The sequence below is a fragment of the Perissodus microlepis genome, chromosome 15 (genome assembly GCF_051167445.1).
Source record: "Perissodus microlepis isolate ML-2025 ecotype Zambia chromosome 15, ASM5116744v1, whole genome shotgun sequence".
Classification (NCBI taxonomy): Eukaryota; Metazoa; Chordata; class Actinopteri; order Cichliformes; family Cichlidae; genus Perissodus; species Perissodus microlepis.
Window position 1 is genome coordinate 23030034 of NC_140475.1, and position 16396 is coordinate 23046429.

The following is a 16396-nucleotide window of genomic DNA, read 5'->3' on the forward strand; positions in this document are numbered from 1 at the left end:
TGACAAATTGCAAGGGTGGATGGATAATCTAATGAGTATTAAATCACAGGAGACAAACAGTCAATACAACAAGAATACGATGGCTTAACATGAACAGCACTTGAAGGCTTGGCACTAACGACGGTTAGCAGACAATCTAGCGAAGATTCTTTGAGAGCGCTGGACATAAATACAGCCACGAAGATTAGCAACAGGTGTGGACACTTGGACGGGTTGCTGAGGCTCCACCTGTATGCAGAGACCAATCTAGTGGAAAACACAAAGCCACTCACCCGGACCATGATACATATTCTTTCAAGCTGAATCTCAAGATCTCTGTCTAAATAAATCTGGGTAAATTCCCAGATGATTAAACATGCAACTATTTTGCTGGTAATAACTGAAATGAGTAAAGAAAATCAACAGCCTACTTTTGCAAGATAATTCATAATTTTATTTGGGGGGTTATATCGGCTGGGTCTGATTATTTATGGGGGGGGGGGGGTCACAACCCCCCTAACCCCCATGGAAATTACGCCCCTGCTTTTGCTAAACTCTTCCTTTGAATTTTTTCCTGTATTTGCGCTTTCCACCACCAAGAGGATACACCAAACACCTTCTTGGCAGTGTACCTCACCACACCAGTCATGTGATAACTCTTCCCTACCACCCTGTCCACCACCCAGCTTGTCTCAACTCCTCCCTGAACTCATCATTCAACATTCTTCCTTCTTCAACTTCAGCCATTTAATTCTGGCTTCGACTTTCACTCCTTGGCTCTTCTTGATTTCCAAACTCATTTTACAAACTACCATCCAGTGCTGCCAAGCTACATTCTCCCCTGCCACCCTCTTGCAGTCTGTCTCTTTCAGTTTGCATCTTATGCACAAGAAATAGTCCACTGTGCACCTTTCTTCACTCTTATATGTCACCCAATTTTCCTCCCCTTTCTTGTCCACAGTATGTGTCCTTGTACATTTCTTTACCCACCCAACACTTCCTCATCACCCCTGCTCCCTTAACCTAACCCATTAAATTTCTGATTGTCTGATGTGTCTCTTGGAAGATGTTTTTATAACCTGGGCTCAAAAACAAATTCTATACCATGACCTAAGTCGCAAAAATATGTTAACACAATTAAAACACTCTAAAAATTGCAGCCCAAATGACACAGACACGTCTTATCATCACATTGTACTTCAGACATCCTCCTCTGCCTCCAAACTGACCCTCACTCTTTGAAGTTTTGAAGATTTCTAGTAACACTGCTGATAATCTACTGATCGCTATCTTCAATTGAACTCATTATTTACACTCAAGTTTCACCTGGACACACTCCTGGGAGTCTTTTACACTTCTGTACTGTTCATCAAAGCTGCATGTGCAAATGTGACCTGAAATGCTCGCAACATGAAATGGGCTTAAGATATTAAGTGTTTAATAGAACAGTGGGTGGATAAACTATCTCTGGTATAATTACTGCCCTGGATTTGTGATTTTGGCGGCTTAGAGCGGTTTCATGCTGAGCTGCCTCTCTTCTTCGTGGCGCCTCCATTCTGTAGGTGTGAGAGAGATGAGGCAACACGTACTGCGGTGCAACACGTTTGGCATGTTAAAGGTAACCAAAGGGTATGAAATACAATGAAACGTGAAAGGTGAACAGTGAAAGGTGAAAGCATGTCGCACAATACACGAAAGGGAGGGTTTGAACAGTTAAAGCACAAAAGACAGATTAACAGACAACAATACGCCTACTTTAATGCAAATGAATCCAGCCATAAATGGCCATAATTTTCATTTCATAATTACTTTTTTTCTCTATTTTTTTTATATGCTTTGGTTTTCTGTGTGAGAAGACAAAAATCATGAGCAGCCCCACCTGCACAGACAGAAAGCTGCAGACTCAATGAGCAGCTCAAAGCAGATAATGGAAAAGACAAGTGGGACTCAAGTTGCTTCCTAAATGACTCAAAGGCTTCCTGAAGAGTTTTAAACAATGAGCTGCTGTTTGCTCTGTCAGCCTGGGTCTCAGAGGGACTCAGATTGTTCAGGTATTAATGGGCAGCCTCTGTTTACTTTGAGCTGTTTGCTAATGGATCATCTTACTTTTTTTTGTTGTTTACCTGCAGGAAGCTTCTCCTGACTGCAGCAGCAACTCACGAGAATGAAACTGGACTTCTATCCTGATTTAGGAGGTTTGTGCTTTTTCAACAAAAAATAATTTTAGAACCAGTTAAAGATCAGTAATGTTTTGTTTTTTGGTTTTTTTTGCGAGTCAAGCAAATGAAACATGAGAAATCGAGTTTCACTGATAGCTGAGGTGCATAAAAATCACCCATTGTAATTTCATTACAATTTAGTGTTCAGCTGGGAGCCTCTGGATCCTTACATGTTGGTCAGAGTTACACACACACACCTAAACATGATGCACAACAAGCACAGCAGCATCTCACAGTAGGACATTACTTCCCACCAATTGCACCTTTCCTCTGACACACCTGTTTAAAAAAAGAATAAAGAAAAAACGTTTCCATTAATTCTGAGCATCAAACATTCCAACTTTCTCTATCATTTCCCTTTTTGCATCAATTTATGGAGGAAACGACAAAATTCAGGCAGCAGGTGAGAATTCAAAATAGAATGAAATATAATACACTGAGACTCCCAGGCATTCTTTATTGCTTTCAAATATTTACTCTCCTTTACTTTTCTCATTTCATGTTCTCCCTGCTGAGTCAACATGCACAGAGGCACGATTTCTGTCCTCTTTTGTTTTGGTGGCATCCTCTTTAAATGTGCATGTGGCACCTATTCATGACAGCGATTCATCATTTTATTTTAATTTATATAATACAGATATTTTCAGAAGGTTTTAGAAGCATTGGAAAGGAGAAAGTCTCAATTCCCCAATAAATACCTCCAGTTAGACGATGGTGCTTTGTGTGTGCCATAGTTTATTTCCACAGTAAAACTCTTTTTAATCTCAGATTAATCATTTTAGCAAATAACACTTCACAAAGTAAAGTACAGAAAACTTCAGTAAATGATTCTCAATCTGCTTGATTTTTGAGAGTTTCTGAAAAAAAAAATCCTCATGGTTAAATAAAACAATATATTACAAAGTTACAAAATATAAGAAATAATACAAATTTTTATGTATTAGAGTTATTTCTTATATTTTGTAACTTTGTAATACTGTTGTATTAATTAATTTAGTTCAGTCTGTTACTGTTCTTACTGTCTTGAAGCAACTGTTAGAATTTGCTCAGGGATTAATAAAGTATTTTGATTCTGATTGTGGTTATCATCCTGCCTTTTACCCTGTTATCGGCTAATCATTACTAGCTGTTTAGAAAACGGCAGTAAAACTTCCAAAATGTTCACCGTGAGCTGCAGGATGAGTCCATCTGACAGAAAACACAAATTTAAGCTTCTTGTTTGTAGTTCGGGAAATCCTGACTGATCGGCAGTTGAAAAGAGGCTGTGTGAGCCGTGTGTGAGCCGTGTTTGATAACAGCAGTGATTCTCGTTTGTTTGTTGCATCTTTCTGGAGAACAGCTCATTGGAACAATATGAGTGAGTCCCGAGAAACCAAAGACAAAAATGTATAAAACTAATTTTGAAAAGATTTGTTTTTATGTTTAAAGTTAAAATTTGGTTTATGCATGTTTTGTTGTGGTGCTCGGTTAGTGTCACTGAGCACAGACATAGAAACATGCCTGTGCATGCATGCATGGCCGAGACACTGATGTTATCTCAGAACTGGTCACAGTACGTAGAAAGAACCGCAGCACTGCTGATGCCGTTTCAACGTGTGATGGTGGTTCAGTCAGACCTTTCCTTACACTGCAGTCAAATCACATGTATGTGTTTTTGTATCTTTTATTTCATTTAAATATATATCTTTTAAATGAAATATGAATGACAGAACATTTGATCAGTAAATACTTGTGAAGAGACAGCCATGTTTAATAGCCATAATACAATAAAAATATCAAATATAAAACTATAAATACACATAAATACAGTTCTGCTAAAAATGATAAAAGGATATTGCAGTTGTGCACAGACTAGTATTACCAAAATCTCATTTTAAAATTATAAACAAAAGGGTTTATGATCTTCATGTCTATTAGATTCTATGTTATTGTGTTGCATGTCTCAGCTCTCAGACGTCAGCTCTCTTTGCTTCCCAGTGTCAGAAATATAAATCTATAATGTGGTCATTGAAAAGTTTAACTGAGAATGTTCACTTTTGTTAGAAGGATAATATGAAATAATTATTGTAGAGACTTCCATTAACTATTCCATTAAAGGGACAACTTTCACCATGAAGCTATTTTTCTAAACCAACCAAGAGGAAGAAAAAAAGGTCGTCCAACGGTTGTTCGGCAATGAAACATTTGCTGCAGGCAGCAGTTACTGTGGGATAAGATGAAAAGACAAGATATATTGTTATTGTCCCAGAGCCAGAAAATTCTACACAGGTGACAACTTTTAACTGAAAAATAAAAAGTGTGGAATTTACTCAGGCTCTCAGACATGCCAGGTATGTCTCAGGTGGGTCAGACGAAGGTATGTTTGGTTATGTTAAAACAGACAGACAAAGATTTCGTTAATTATTGGTGTTAAATACAGAACTAAATGACATGGAGTAACCTCAGGCTACATTCCATATTTAAGACAAAGCCAAGAAAAGAACAGACTTATTATCAAGTACTCTTAAATATATGCTGTGCTTAAGGTAAACAACAAAATCTACCTGTTATGTACCCATAAATAGTGTCATTAAACTTCAATTACAGGAGAGCCAAACTCATTTAATGCATTTAAAAAAAAGACAAAACAATTTGGATAATAACACTAATTAATAACTACAGTTTTCTAATGATAAGATTCTTATCTGATCCATTTTAATATAATATGTTGAAAATATTTTCCTCCTAATGCTAAAATAAGCACAGATGCATTATTTGTTGCATTATTAAATATTTATTAAGCAAATGTATAGAAAAATATATATACAGCTTTGCCAAAATACTTTACAAGAATTCAAATGCAGCTTAAACATTCTCTTTTGTGGCAACAACATCAAATTATATGGAAGACAAATTCGTTTTATTCAAGCTAAAAACATTTTTTTTAGGACTTTCTCTGGTCTGTTTCGTGTTTTCTTCCTTCACCTTTTCATCACTAAATAAAAGTCCCGATTCGGACAGATTGGTTTGTAGTTCCAGCACAGTCACAGCTCAGTTTGCCACTAATCTTCTAAAACATGACCCTATTTAAACATCGCTCCAGTCCCACTGCGTTTCCTCCACGTCGTCACGAGGCTGAAGATAATCTGTGAGCAGAGTGATGGTGTTTGTTCAGGGGAAGTTTCCCTTCCTCTGCAAAGGAAACACAAGAAATAACCCATTAGCAACATCGTGACCATGTTTCTCTTTTACCGGCATCCAGTTTATTTTATCGAGATTAAACAGCTCTTCTCTAATCAACTATGCACACAGTCGTATCAGCCTAACGAGGATTCCGACTTTATTTGTGGCCCATCAGTCTAGGAAGCCCTTTGAAACCCAATAATTTGAAGGATTTTTAATAGACACTTGTTGGTCAGAGACTTCTCCCTAAGGGAATTAAAGGGATTTGTTGGCATGGATAAAAAGATGATCTATTTCATGTACGTAATCTAGTTTTGTATCAATTTACATGGGTAACTTGGTGTTACTGTCATGACAACAGAGCTAGCATTGAAGTCCACGTGCAAGATAAATATACTCCTTCTACCACTGAAAGCACAGGTCACAACAGCCTTTAGCATCCACACAGTAGCAGACATAGAAATGATTATCACACATATAATTTGACCTGAATCGGGGCACTCATAAGATTGCCCATTAGTTGTGCAAAGTTGACCGAAACATCTAACACTTGTGTGTTCAATATTTGACCAGTTTGTTTGTTTTGGTGCAGTTCTTCTTAAAATGTACCCCCTACAAAACACGTTTTTTCTTAATGTCAGTTTTCATTGTACAAGCTGGGCAGAGTAAATACTCTGGTGATGATAAGACGAAGTGTTAGCGTCAGTTCGGCAGCATCAGAAGTCATAAGTAGGACATTGAAAGCATTAAAATACCCCAAAACTCTCATTAATTGACAAAGAACTTCACCAACTGCAAAAGTGAATTATAGTTTGTGCATGGACTTGCACGTACGCCTCTCTATTCTTTGCTATTTTGAAAGCCATTTTAAAGAAACTTCACAGATAGCTCAATGGCTTAATTAAAATCAAGACCTCAGATCAAAACACACCTTTACTCTAGGTACGAGTGTACAGACAGGAGAAAGAGTATATCTCTTTTGATGGACAGAGATGCTACAGAAAGAAAGACTGAGTTCTCTGTTTCAGTGATCATAAGCATTTTATTCAACCTTCCTTTAAAGGTCGTCTCTGGGTTTTTAAATTCATTTTGAGTGTGTTGTACTGAAACCTGCCGCCCAGCCTGATCCTCCTTTTAAAAAAACCTAACTTCAAAGGGATTTTTTGGTTAAACAAAGGATAAATAGGAATGATCTGTTTGTTGATGGTTATCAGAAACTGGTTCTGTGGGCTTCGTGTTTTTCAGCAGCTTTAATAAGGTTTGATGCTGCTGGTGGGAAATCAGATTTGGCTTCATTATTTCAGATGTTTGCCCTTAAAATTTCAGAGTTTCATTTTCATTTGGTTTTGCAGTACATTAATATTTTGTGTGTTTTTTTATTGGGGTTTTTATTCCCCACTAGATTTGTTGAGGCCAAGTCCCGAGGATGAAAAAAGGCAAACAGTTATCAAATTCATTCATTTTTATCAAACTTAATCTGTTTTTGTTAGAAATGTACTGCTAACAACAGTTTACACAGAAAATGTGTGGATTATGTCAGTTTTTGCACAGGACAGCCAACTAACTATAAAGGAAATGTTATTTATTCTGTGAAAACCAGGAGCTATTTCTTCTGTGCAATTTGGGGCTTTTTTAATCTTAACAAAACCGTAGTGTTTCTTAAAAACGCACACACATTAGTGGTTGTTGAGGAGGAAAATGCAGCTTTTAGCAGAAAATAAATTCTCTCAGATGTGTTTTTATAGCTTAAAACACTGGATAGAAGCACTGCGGCTTTTTAGAGAGACAGTTTTATACATCTGTAGTTTTCAGCCAGGCCACAAAAGTCAACTTTTTCTTTAGCTTCCATCCTACAAAAGACTGAAATACTACTGAATATCAACAGTGGGCTGGCAGAGTAATTGGGAATCTGCGGGGCAAAGAAATACAGCACACTTCAAGAAACCAGTCATATTATCGCCCTAAAATAAGTTAGGAAAGAAGGAATAACTAAAGGCCAATTTCCAAATTAGCCGGTTTGTCTAAGAGTATAGCGTCTCTTATACATAAAATGCATGCTCTGTGGCATGTGTTTCATAAATCCAGATGAAGCCGTGTATGCACTGCATTGTTTTGCTGTTACTTGGGTTCTGGATAAAGGCTTGGATAAGAAAAACACCAGGCTGCTAGATTTTTGGGCCACACAGATGATCATGGTTTGCGTGTCAAGCTTTTAAAATGGCGCCGGTTACTGTTCAGGAATTACTTGTCTGACCAGCAACAGTTAACGATAACGGAAGGCGTCCCACAAGGTTTGGTTCTAGGTCCACTTATTTTTGCAATTTACTAATAGAGCTAATGATTAGCTAATGATCTATAACTTGTACTAAATGAACATAAACTGTTCTTCAGAGCAAAACACAATGATGGCTAACTGCCACATATCCCCAAAGCCTGGTGATCTGACACTGAGACCATTCAACTGAACAATTTTGTTAAGATTTCTGTTTTTGTTGTTTTGGAATTAGTACAAGTTTGCATGGTTTTCCCATGGTTGCATCGATTATCTCTGGGTACCTCAGCTTTCTCCCACAGTCCAAATACATGTGCAGATCACATTAACTGGTGATTTTAAAAATTGCCTGTATGTGTGAATGTGAGAGTGAAAGGTTGGCAGCCCTGCGGCAGACTGGTGACCTCTCTGCCTTTCACCTGGTGGTCAATTTAAATTGGGGATTAAAAACTGTTTGACTCTGTACCCATTTAAACTGTATTGGTATATTGTTTGGTTTTAATGTGTTCTCTTTTATCTTATCTACATGATTTTTTTATGCATCTCTTTTCTTTTCTACTCTCAGCTCTGTATGATATCAAAGAGCTTGTTTCATATGAACTGAGGGGTTTGAACAAGGCTCGGTGTAACATAAACAGTGAAATAAGCACAATGGTTTCACTTTAAATTAAAGCCAATAGGTCATTAATATTTAGTCTCAGAAATTCCCTTGTTTTTCATCACAGCAGTGGGGGTCTGCTAGTTTATCAGTAACAGTAAAAACATCTGGACCAGATGTGGTGCTACACAGAACTGGCTCAAAGGCGATGTCTGAGTCACTCTCACCTTCTCTCTGTGAAAGTTTGAAAGACATGGAGTGGAAATCTGCAGCTTCCTGTAGTGCAGCTGAGCTGGGATGACTCAGACTCTGAGTCATTCCAGGGCTCAGACTGGGGGTCATTCTGGAATTCAAACTGGGAGTCAGACTGGAGGACTGGGGCTGCCAGTGGTGTCCAGAGTTCATGTAGTTGGTTGCAGGGCCTCCATACACACAGTACTGGTTTGGCGGAGAATATGCACAAGCTGAGAGGTAACCAGGCAGGCCGGATGAAGACTGAGGAAAACAAGGAAAAAAGGAAAGGTTTTAATCCCACTTGATTTGAAGTAACATTCCGATCAATCCATTATCTTTCAGGATGATTCACATCCCGATGCTTTCCATCAACTAATTATTGTTGTCGATTGATGCTTGGATCTGGTCTTACTTTAAAAATATTGTCACTGACATTTTTTCTCAAATTACCTCGATGATGGCTTAAACATTCATTTTGCCCTTTAATAAATATTAAAAGGTTTTCTCCTAAGTGAGTCTGGTCTACTCGTTTTTTGAAAAGCCATTAGGCTGAAATGTACGTTTATTTTTAAAAAATAGTCCTGCATATCTCCCTGATCACAAATGCCTTTAAAGCTTTACTTTTTTTAAGTAATGAGTTTTCTGGAGGACCTTTGAAGATCTTCCAGTTTCTGATTTTTTTAAATTGCACAGTCAGAAAATCTCCCTAATTTACAAAAAAAGAGTAAAAAAAAAATACATGAATAACAATTTAAATTTTTTTTAGAGAAATAACTCTTTCTCTAAATGTCCTTGTTTTCCCCTTCGTTCCAAAGTAAATAGTAAAATACTCCCTTTTGATTTGTCCACATTACAACAGCTGTTCTATAAGCTCTGTGCACATCAGCAGCTGTTAGAGGTTAACACAAAGATGAAATTAATGAGCTAAAGACACTTGAGACAACCTTTTAAGAAAATCCAAGAATTTAGGCTCCTTCTTCAAAACTTCCACTGGAGTATTTCTAAGTCTCAGTTTAACAGCTGTTTCTACTTTCCCCGAAAAACTGGAAAACATGAGAGGGGCTGGTGGATTGTAGCCAATCAGGGATCTCCTCACAATCAGGACTGACAACTATCATCAAACCAGAACAAGCAAATGGCAAAATAGCAGCAAGTAAAGCAAAATTCAGACATAGAAGGATTCTGCCTTTAATAAATTCATTTGTGTGCTGTAAATCACACTTTTATTTTCCAGTTCATGTAAAGCCTGTGACATGTTGACCAGTTTAATTTCATAGTCAGAATTTATTCCTGTTTTACTGCCAAAATAAACATAAAAGTCATATTTTATTTGTACCTTCCTGCAGTTAAAAGTGTTCCTTGTGCAAAAACACTTTGTTTGCAGGAAATGTTCAGGTTACTTACCTGCTGTGGATATTTGATGTCCAGTTCGTTGTTGGGTTTCTCGACTCCATTGATTCCAGACGGAAACGATCTGCTGCTCATACTGGTCATGCTGGGAACGCTGGTCCATTCCTCCATTTTGGCTGGATGTCCATCAGATCCAGGCACACCTTTAAAAAAAACATGTAAAATGATATAGCTCATAAAAATTTTTTACAGTCTTAATGTTTTTCATTGCAAACTGATTCAGCTGAGATCAGTGGGACAAGTTGAGAACCGATGTTCTAACAGTTATCTGTCTTTTGGTTCGTCAGACTAGAGTAAAGTCGTTTGTGCAAAACCTATTAAATCAAATTTCATAAACTTGTTAGAGAAACAACACATTAAATAGTGATGTAGGTCAATGTTTTTGAAAGTACGTGATAGGTAACCGCCCGGCAAAGGATATTTGAGAGAGCACTTTTAAAAAGCAAAGTGGCTCATATCAAAAAACAAGATTAAATTAGTCCGCTCAGAGTAAATTTAAAAAGTAAATAAAAACATAATAGAATTAAAAAGTTTAAGGTGGAATAAGAAGACAAGAAGTGGAGCCACTTTTGGCCTGCTTCAGGTTAACATTAGCAATAATAACACATATTAGGGTTTGTTGAAGGACAGCAGTCGAAGGCTTTTTTGTAATTGTTAACCAAAACTCTTATGCACGACAAAATGGTTCAGTTAATATTTTTCTAATTTCCACATTATTTAATTTTGGAGCAACACCAGGAACGCACAGGATAAATATTACTGAAACAGAAACAAAATAAAAAGAAATTGTGGGGAAAAAATATAAAATTTAAAAGAAAAAGGTGCTGGAAAAGGTGCTGTACAGACAAACGCTTTGGTTAACAGCGTCTCTGATGGATTTGAGGCAATTCATTCCTCTGTGGCTGCAGAACTTCAGCAGCTAAAAACATTTTTCTGTGGCACCTTTCACCCAAAAACAATAACTTCAAACTCTGCAGGAGAGCAACGAGCCCAAACATCCAGGCAGAGTCATAAAGAAGTGCCATCATCCTCCAGAAGAACAACAAGAGCTGCAGCAGATGGTCTGACCCTGCAGAGCCCTGAGCAGCAACATGGAAACTGTCTGGATCACACGCACACTAAACCAACAGACGAGCGCTCTCAGAAACCTCTGTGCACTCCAGACTCCACTCTCTGATAATATCTCCTGGATCTGGTTTGCATGCAGACATTGCTGACGTAGAGTGGCTGGCTTATTGTCAGTTTGTGTTTCTCTAATCACATGATGGAGGGAGAAAATAAAATAAGTAATAATTTAGTTTTTACTGCATTCTGTTTGTCCAGTGTTAGGTGTGGTAAGGCAAACATTTAAATGTATAATAGTTTGTTGCTTTAAAGATAAATCTGCGCTGCGCAGAATTCGACAGGATGGATTTACTTAGCACGACAGTTTGATTGTTGAGGAGCATCACATTGTTTAGACGCACCCTGAATGAACGTACTGCGAATGTTTGTTTGTTTGTTTTAAATGGCACCGATTTAAAATCATTCAGAGAAATAATGTGAAAGCGTGAAGCCTCACGATCCAAAGGTTAAGACAGAAGGACCACAGACGTAACTGAATACACATCAAAACTGTATTTTTGAGGGTTACATGTGAGAATATTGTTGCTAGTTTGTTTGGCAGGGAACCGTTAATGATAACTATACAGGCCAGGCGTAAATAGAAGCATGGCTTCAGTCTGAGCCTGTTCAGACATTATTTGTAAAATAGGCATGGATCTTACATGAATTGTTTGGGGGGGGAGGGGGGTGTTTCAGTCTGTATAATATGTGAGTACTGAATGAATAAATAAATATCAAAATGATCTCCGGGGCCTCGCATGTGTTGAATCAGTACGTGCTGCACATCTTAATAATAATGGATTGGATTTATAAAGCGCTTTTCAAGGCACTATTCATTCACTCTCACATTCACACACACTGGTTGAAGCAAGCTACAGTTGTAGCTACAGCTGCCCTGGGGCAGACTGACAGAGGCGAGGCTGCCATATCACACCATCTGGCCAACACCAGTAGGTAGGGTAAAGTGTCTTGCCCAAGGACACAACGACCAGGACAGAGAGCCTGGGGATCAAACCGGCGACCTTCCAGTTACAGATGCGCTTCCCAACCCCCTGAGCCACGGTGGCCCCAGCTAAAGCCACATCTTTAGATAGTAATACTGAGGAGTTAACCTGACAGATAAAAGTGACGTTAACCTGAAACTCATCCACAATATGTTGCACTCAAATCTTCATATATGCCTTCATATAACTAATATTTACTTGGCTTAATGTCCGTGTGTCTGCTGATAATTACGTCTTGAACTGTGAACAAACAGGAAGTGTTTTCATTTTCACTGAACACTGGCTCATATTTAATGAGGTTGGTGGAGTGTGCAAACACCAGTGTCAGTGATGGATGAAGTCTGATATGCTACACATAGTTTAGCACCCGTCCATGAGCGCTGTCAGAAAGCTAAACAAAAGTTTTTACTGGGATCTGTTTCCTTAACTACACGTGTGTAGAAAACAGCTCTCAGTAAATAATATTCTGTCATTTTTGATTCGCTTTCAGATAAATCAGAGCGGGTGCTGTTAGAGAGGAGCTTTGTGGATCAAGACGTTTCTGTGAGGAAAAATAAAGCAGAGCTGAAGAAGATTAATGATCTAGATCAGATGTGGAGGACGATGAGCTGCTCACAGACTTATTATAGTTTATTTTTTATTTAATAAATCTTTATATTTAGTAATTTCTTAAGTGCTCATCCACTTCAGGCTGATTATGCCTCGGACAGGTAGGCAAACAACCATTCACGCTCACGTTCGCACCTACGGCCAACGTAGAATCACCGGTTAACCCTAAAGCTCGAGTGCCCAGAGAAAACAAACACACGCCCTACAAACATCACAGTTTGCCACAGAAAGGCCAGTTCAGTGGATTCAAACACCAGACCTGGGCTTGCTGTGAGGCGACAGCGTCAACCACTGAACCATCGTGTCACCTGAGAAAATTTGATCGCAAACTTCGACAGTAACTGTTGACAAAATTCAAAAATATCACCTCATCTATATTCAGCTGATTCCAAACCAGATACTTTTAACCAGAAATACGAGTGTTTAATATTTAACATGTGAATCAGGAACAACACGACAGCACGATTAGATTGCAGTGAATGATGGTCTTTAGACTTTGTTAGTTTATCAAAAGGTCACTGAGGTCACAGTGTATGAATAACTTATAATCTGTGCCTCTCATCTGTTGAAATGTACTCTCAGAGACAAGATGATTTTGGAAATGAATATTTCACAGTTTCATGTTGACAATTTAAATGTACAAGAATTATCCAGTGAGGAAATAAATAAACCCATTTTTCTTATTTGTAATAACAATAATAATCTGCTGATTCACTCCCCCACCCATTAAAGACATTTTATTTGTTAATTCATTTCATTTTCCCCATAGTATTTTTGATTTAAACTAATTTTACAGAAAAACTCATTTTAATCTACAGTGGACTAAAGTTATGTTTTCATTTAAAGTCGGGAGAACTTTAAGGTTTAGATTCAAACTTTTAAGGTTTAAATTAACAGAAGGCTACTTATTATACTAATCAAACGTATTATTATTATTATAAGATTATTTAAAAAGGTAAATGTTAATAATTTTCATCATGTTAAATCAAACCTTATCAATTTTTAAATAATTAATTTTAACTGTATTAAAGATATAAGTAGAATAATTGGTTTGATTTATTTGAATAAACCAGCAGATCTTTTAAACAAAATTTAAATGTTTTAATGCATAAACCCGATTTTTAACATTTTTATACTGAGTGTTAAGTGTGAAATATAAAGAGTCTCCACCAACCTCCCGGCTCCATGAAGGCCCTGATGCCCAGGAAGTTGTGCCAGCTCCGGGGCAGGCCGATGTGTCCCGCGGTGCCGCTGCCGGCTCTGGTCCCGGAGGGGGCCCCGGGCCCGCTGTAGGACGGGTACGGGTAAACAGGGCCGTACTGCAGCGGGGCCTTGATGCCGTCGCACGGTCGCGGCTGAGAAAGAGTCCCGATTTTATTCCTGAGGATGCGGCTGATGGAGCTGACGGAGGGCACGTTGTACTTATCGCACACCCCGTCGGACAGCAGCCGGTCCCGGATCTCCCAGGCGAAGATGCCCGGGTCCCCCTGCTTGTAGTCCCGGATGCTCTTCACCACGGCGGGGGTGGTGACCCGAGGCTTGCTGCCGCCGATGGCCCCCGGCAGGATGGAGCCGGTCTCGTTGTAGCGAGCCAGGATCTTGGAAACGCAGCCGTGAGAGACCCGCAGCTGGCGGCTGATGTCGCAGGGCCGCATACCGAGCTGCGCCAACTCCACGATCCGCAGGCGCACCGGGTTCGGCAGCGGGCGGCCGTTCACGAACACCCCGCCGAGCTGATTCACCTCCCCGTAGCTCTGCTCTGCAACACGGGGGGAGAGGTGTGACCGAGCCGCTCGGGTGTAAAGCGGGAGCAGGTTTAAAGGCTTCGCAGGAAACATCTTATTATTATTTTAAGAAAGTTATAAACCCTGTTCTCAAAATAAACGTCTCCGTTAAACGACGTTAAATGTGTGACCGTGTTAGTTTTTCCTGATTAAACATAAATCAGATTTTAACTGTTATTTAAATGATAAACATTAAACAAATGACTGAAGATTATTTAACCAGAATAATGATTACATTTATTACGTCATCCATGGCATTAATACATGTTATTAACGTTAATTTAAAACTTTTAGTATATTTTAGTTTAATTCGCTTATAAAATATGGAAATAAAACAAACATTTTTAAGCTTCTTTATGTGATATCTACTTGGAAAATAAATCCATAACAATACACGTTTTATTAAAGTTTATCTCCGAAAAAACGACAAATTTGTAATTTGTTTCTGATCTTCTGTCTCAATCTCCAGCTTTTTTATACTAAACACGTAGATTAAAATAATTTAAATGACTGAATGTTTAACGCATTAAATGAGGCTGAGATTTTACTGGCTGATGAGGCTGATGTGTGTTTGTGTGCACAGATTAAATCCACTCTTCAATTATAGATCAGATTTTCTTGCTAACTCTACATGCAGCTCAGCTGAGGATTCATCTGTGGTGTTAGTGCAGCGCTGCACTTCCTGTTTGTTTCTGCTCATCTGCTGTACTAAAACAATCTTCTTATAGCTTAAAATTCAGCCTTAAAACTTTCTGGCTCCATTTGAGGAGATTTCTGGGTGTTAATAGGACAAAAAAGCTTTTCGCAAGTTGCCAGCAAAAATGATTTATTTGAGAATTTAAATCACTGCTGAATGAACCAGTTTGTCCTCTTAATACTTCGTTTATGTTTTGGGGAAGCTGTGTGTTCCTCTGACAGTCATGTAACAGTCATTTAAATGCATTCACTGGGCTCTAGACTCTCACTTTGTCCTCACTGTTTGTGCACATCTATCATCAGTCAGAGGCATTTTTTAAACCTTATATTTATTGTTCTTGTTGCCCATCATTAGCACGCGCTCTTCATTTCACCTGCAGCTTTCCTGGTTAGATAAATGAGGAAGGAAGGAGTTTAATTTGACTGAATGCAGCAGACTAAAGCTCAGACACGTTTCTGCAAACACTGAGTGATAAATTCATAAACTTACTTTAAAAAAAGCTCATCTTTGGGAATTTCTCATCAACAGTGAAGAAGTGAAGAACATGCTCCTTACTTTTCATGTTGTCTGTCTGTTTTTTTTTATCGAATATAATTCTTGCCTTTACCCTGCATAATCTCCGGTCTACTCTGGATTCTTTTATAGGTGTATGCATACTAACAGTTGTTTTTGTAACTCTGAAAACACTTTTAATATTTATTGAAAGTGTTATTAATGCACAACAACAGTTTAAAGAGGCTGTAGCACACAGATCAGCTCATTTTAGTTTAAAAGCACCTCAGCGTCTTATTTTGTGTTCACTTTACTTGCTGCTGGTATAGCTACACCGTGTCACATTTTAAAAGATAGTCAAGCACCAACAATGCAGCTTTTCTTCAATAAAACACTCCAGAAAAGATGAAATCTCCTCCAAATCTCACATAAATCCCTTTTCTCTTCTTCAGAGTCACCTTCAGGTTAAATCTGTATCAAACTCACCCATCAGCTGCCGTCCACAACGTCTCACCGCTCCACCATCCAACCCTCCGACTGCAGCCTGCAGCAATCTGAAGAGATTTGAACCACCACCACCTCCTCCTTGTCCTCTTCCTTCTCCTCATTTCCTGCTTGCAGGCTGTCATCAGAAATACGAGAGTTCCTGAAGGGCTCTGAAAGCTGGATTTCTTTTCTCCCATGTCCACATGTTGACATTGAACTCATCTTGAGCTGTTTATTTCCCCCCAGACTCAGAGGACAGCAGCTGCCAAAGGATCTGTTTAAAGGACGACACAACACAACGAACTTACGTCACTGGAAAGAGTTTGTTCAAAGCCCCTCTGTGTGT

The 16396-nt window shown here is 38.6% G+C and overlaps 1 protein-coding gene across 1 annotated transcript; it reads right to left on the reverse strand.

Annotated features, from left to right (window-relative positions):
- Positions 1-4951: 4951 nt before the first annotated feature.
- pax1b (paired box 1b) lies at positions 4952-16125 on the reverse strand. Its single transcript, XM_084953991.1, has 5 exons — positions 16051-16125; positions 13766-14350; positions 9869-10017; positions 8458-8725; positions 4952-5369 (listed from the first exon to the last, which is right to left on the reverse strand). The coding sequence occupies exons 1-5, from the start codon at positions 16052-16054 to the stop codon at positions 5305-5307; spliced, it is 1071 nt and encodes a 356-aa protein (XP_084810117.1). The 5' UTR covers positions 16055-16125; the 3' UTR covers positions 4952-5304.
- Positions 16126-16396: the final 271 nt, after the last annotated feature.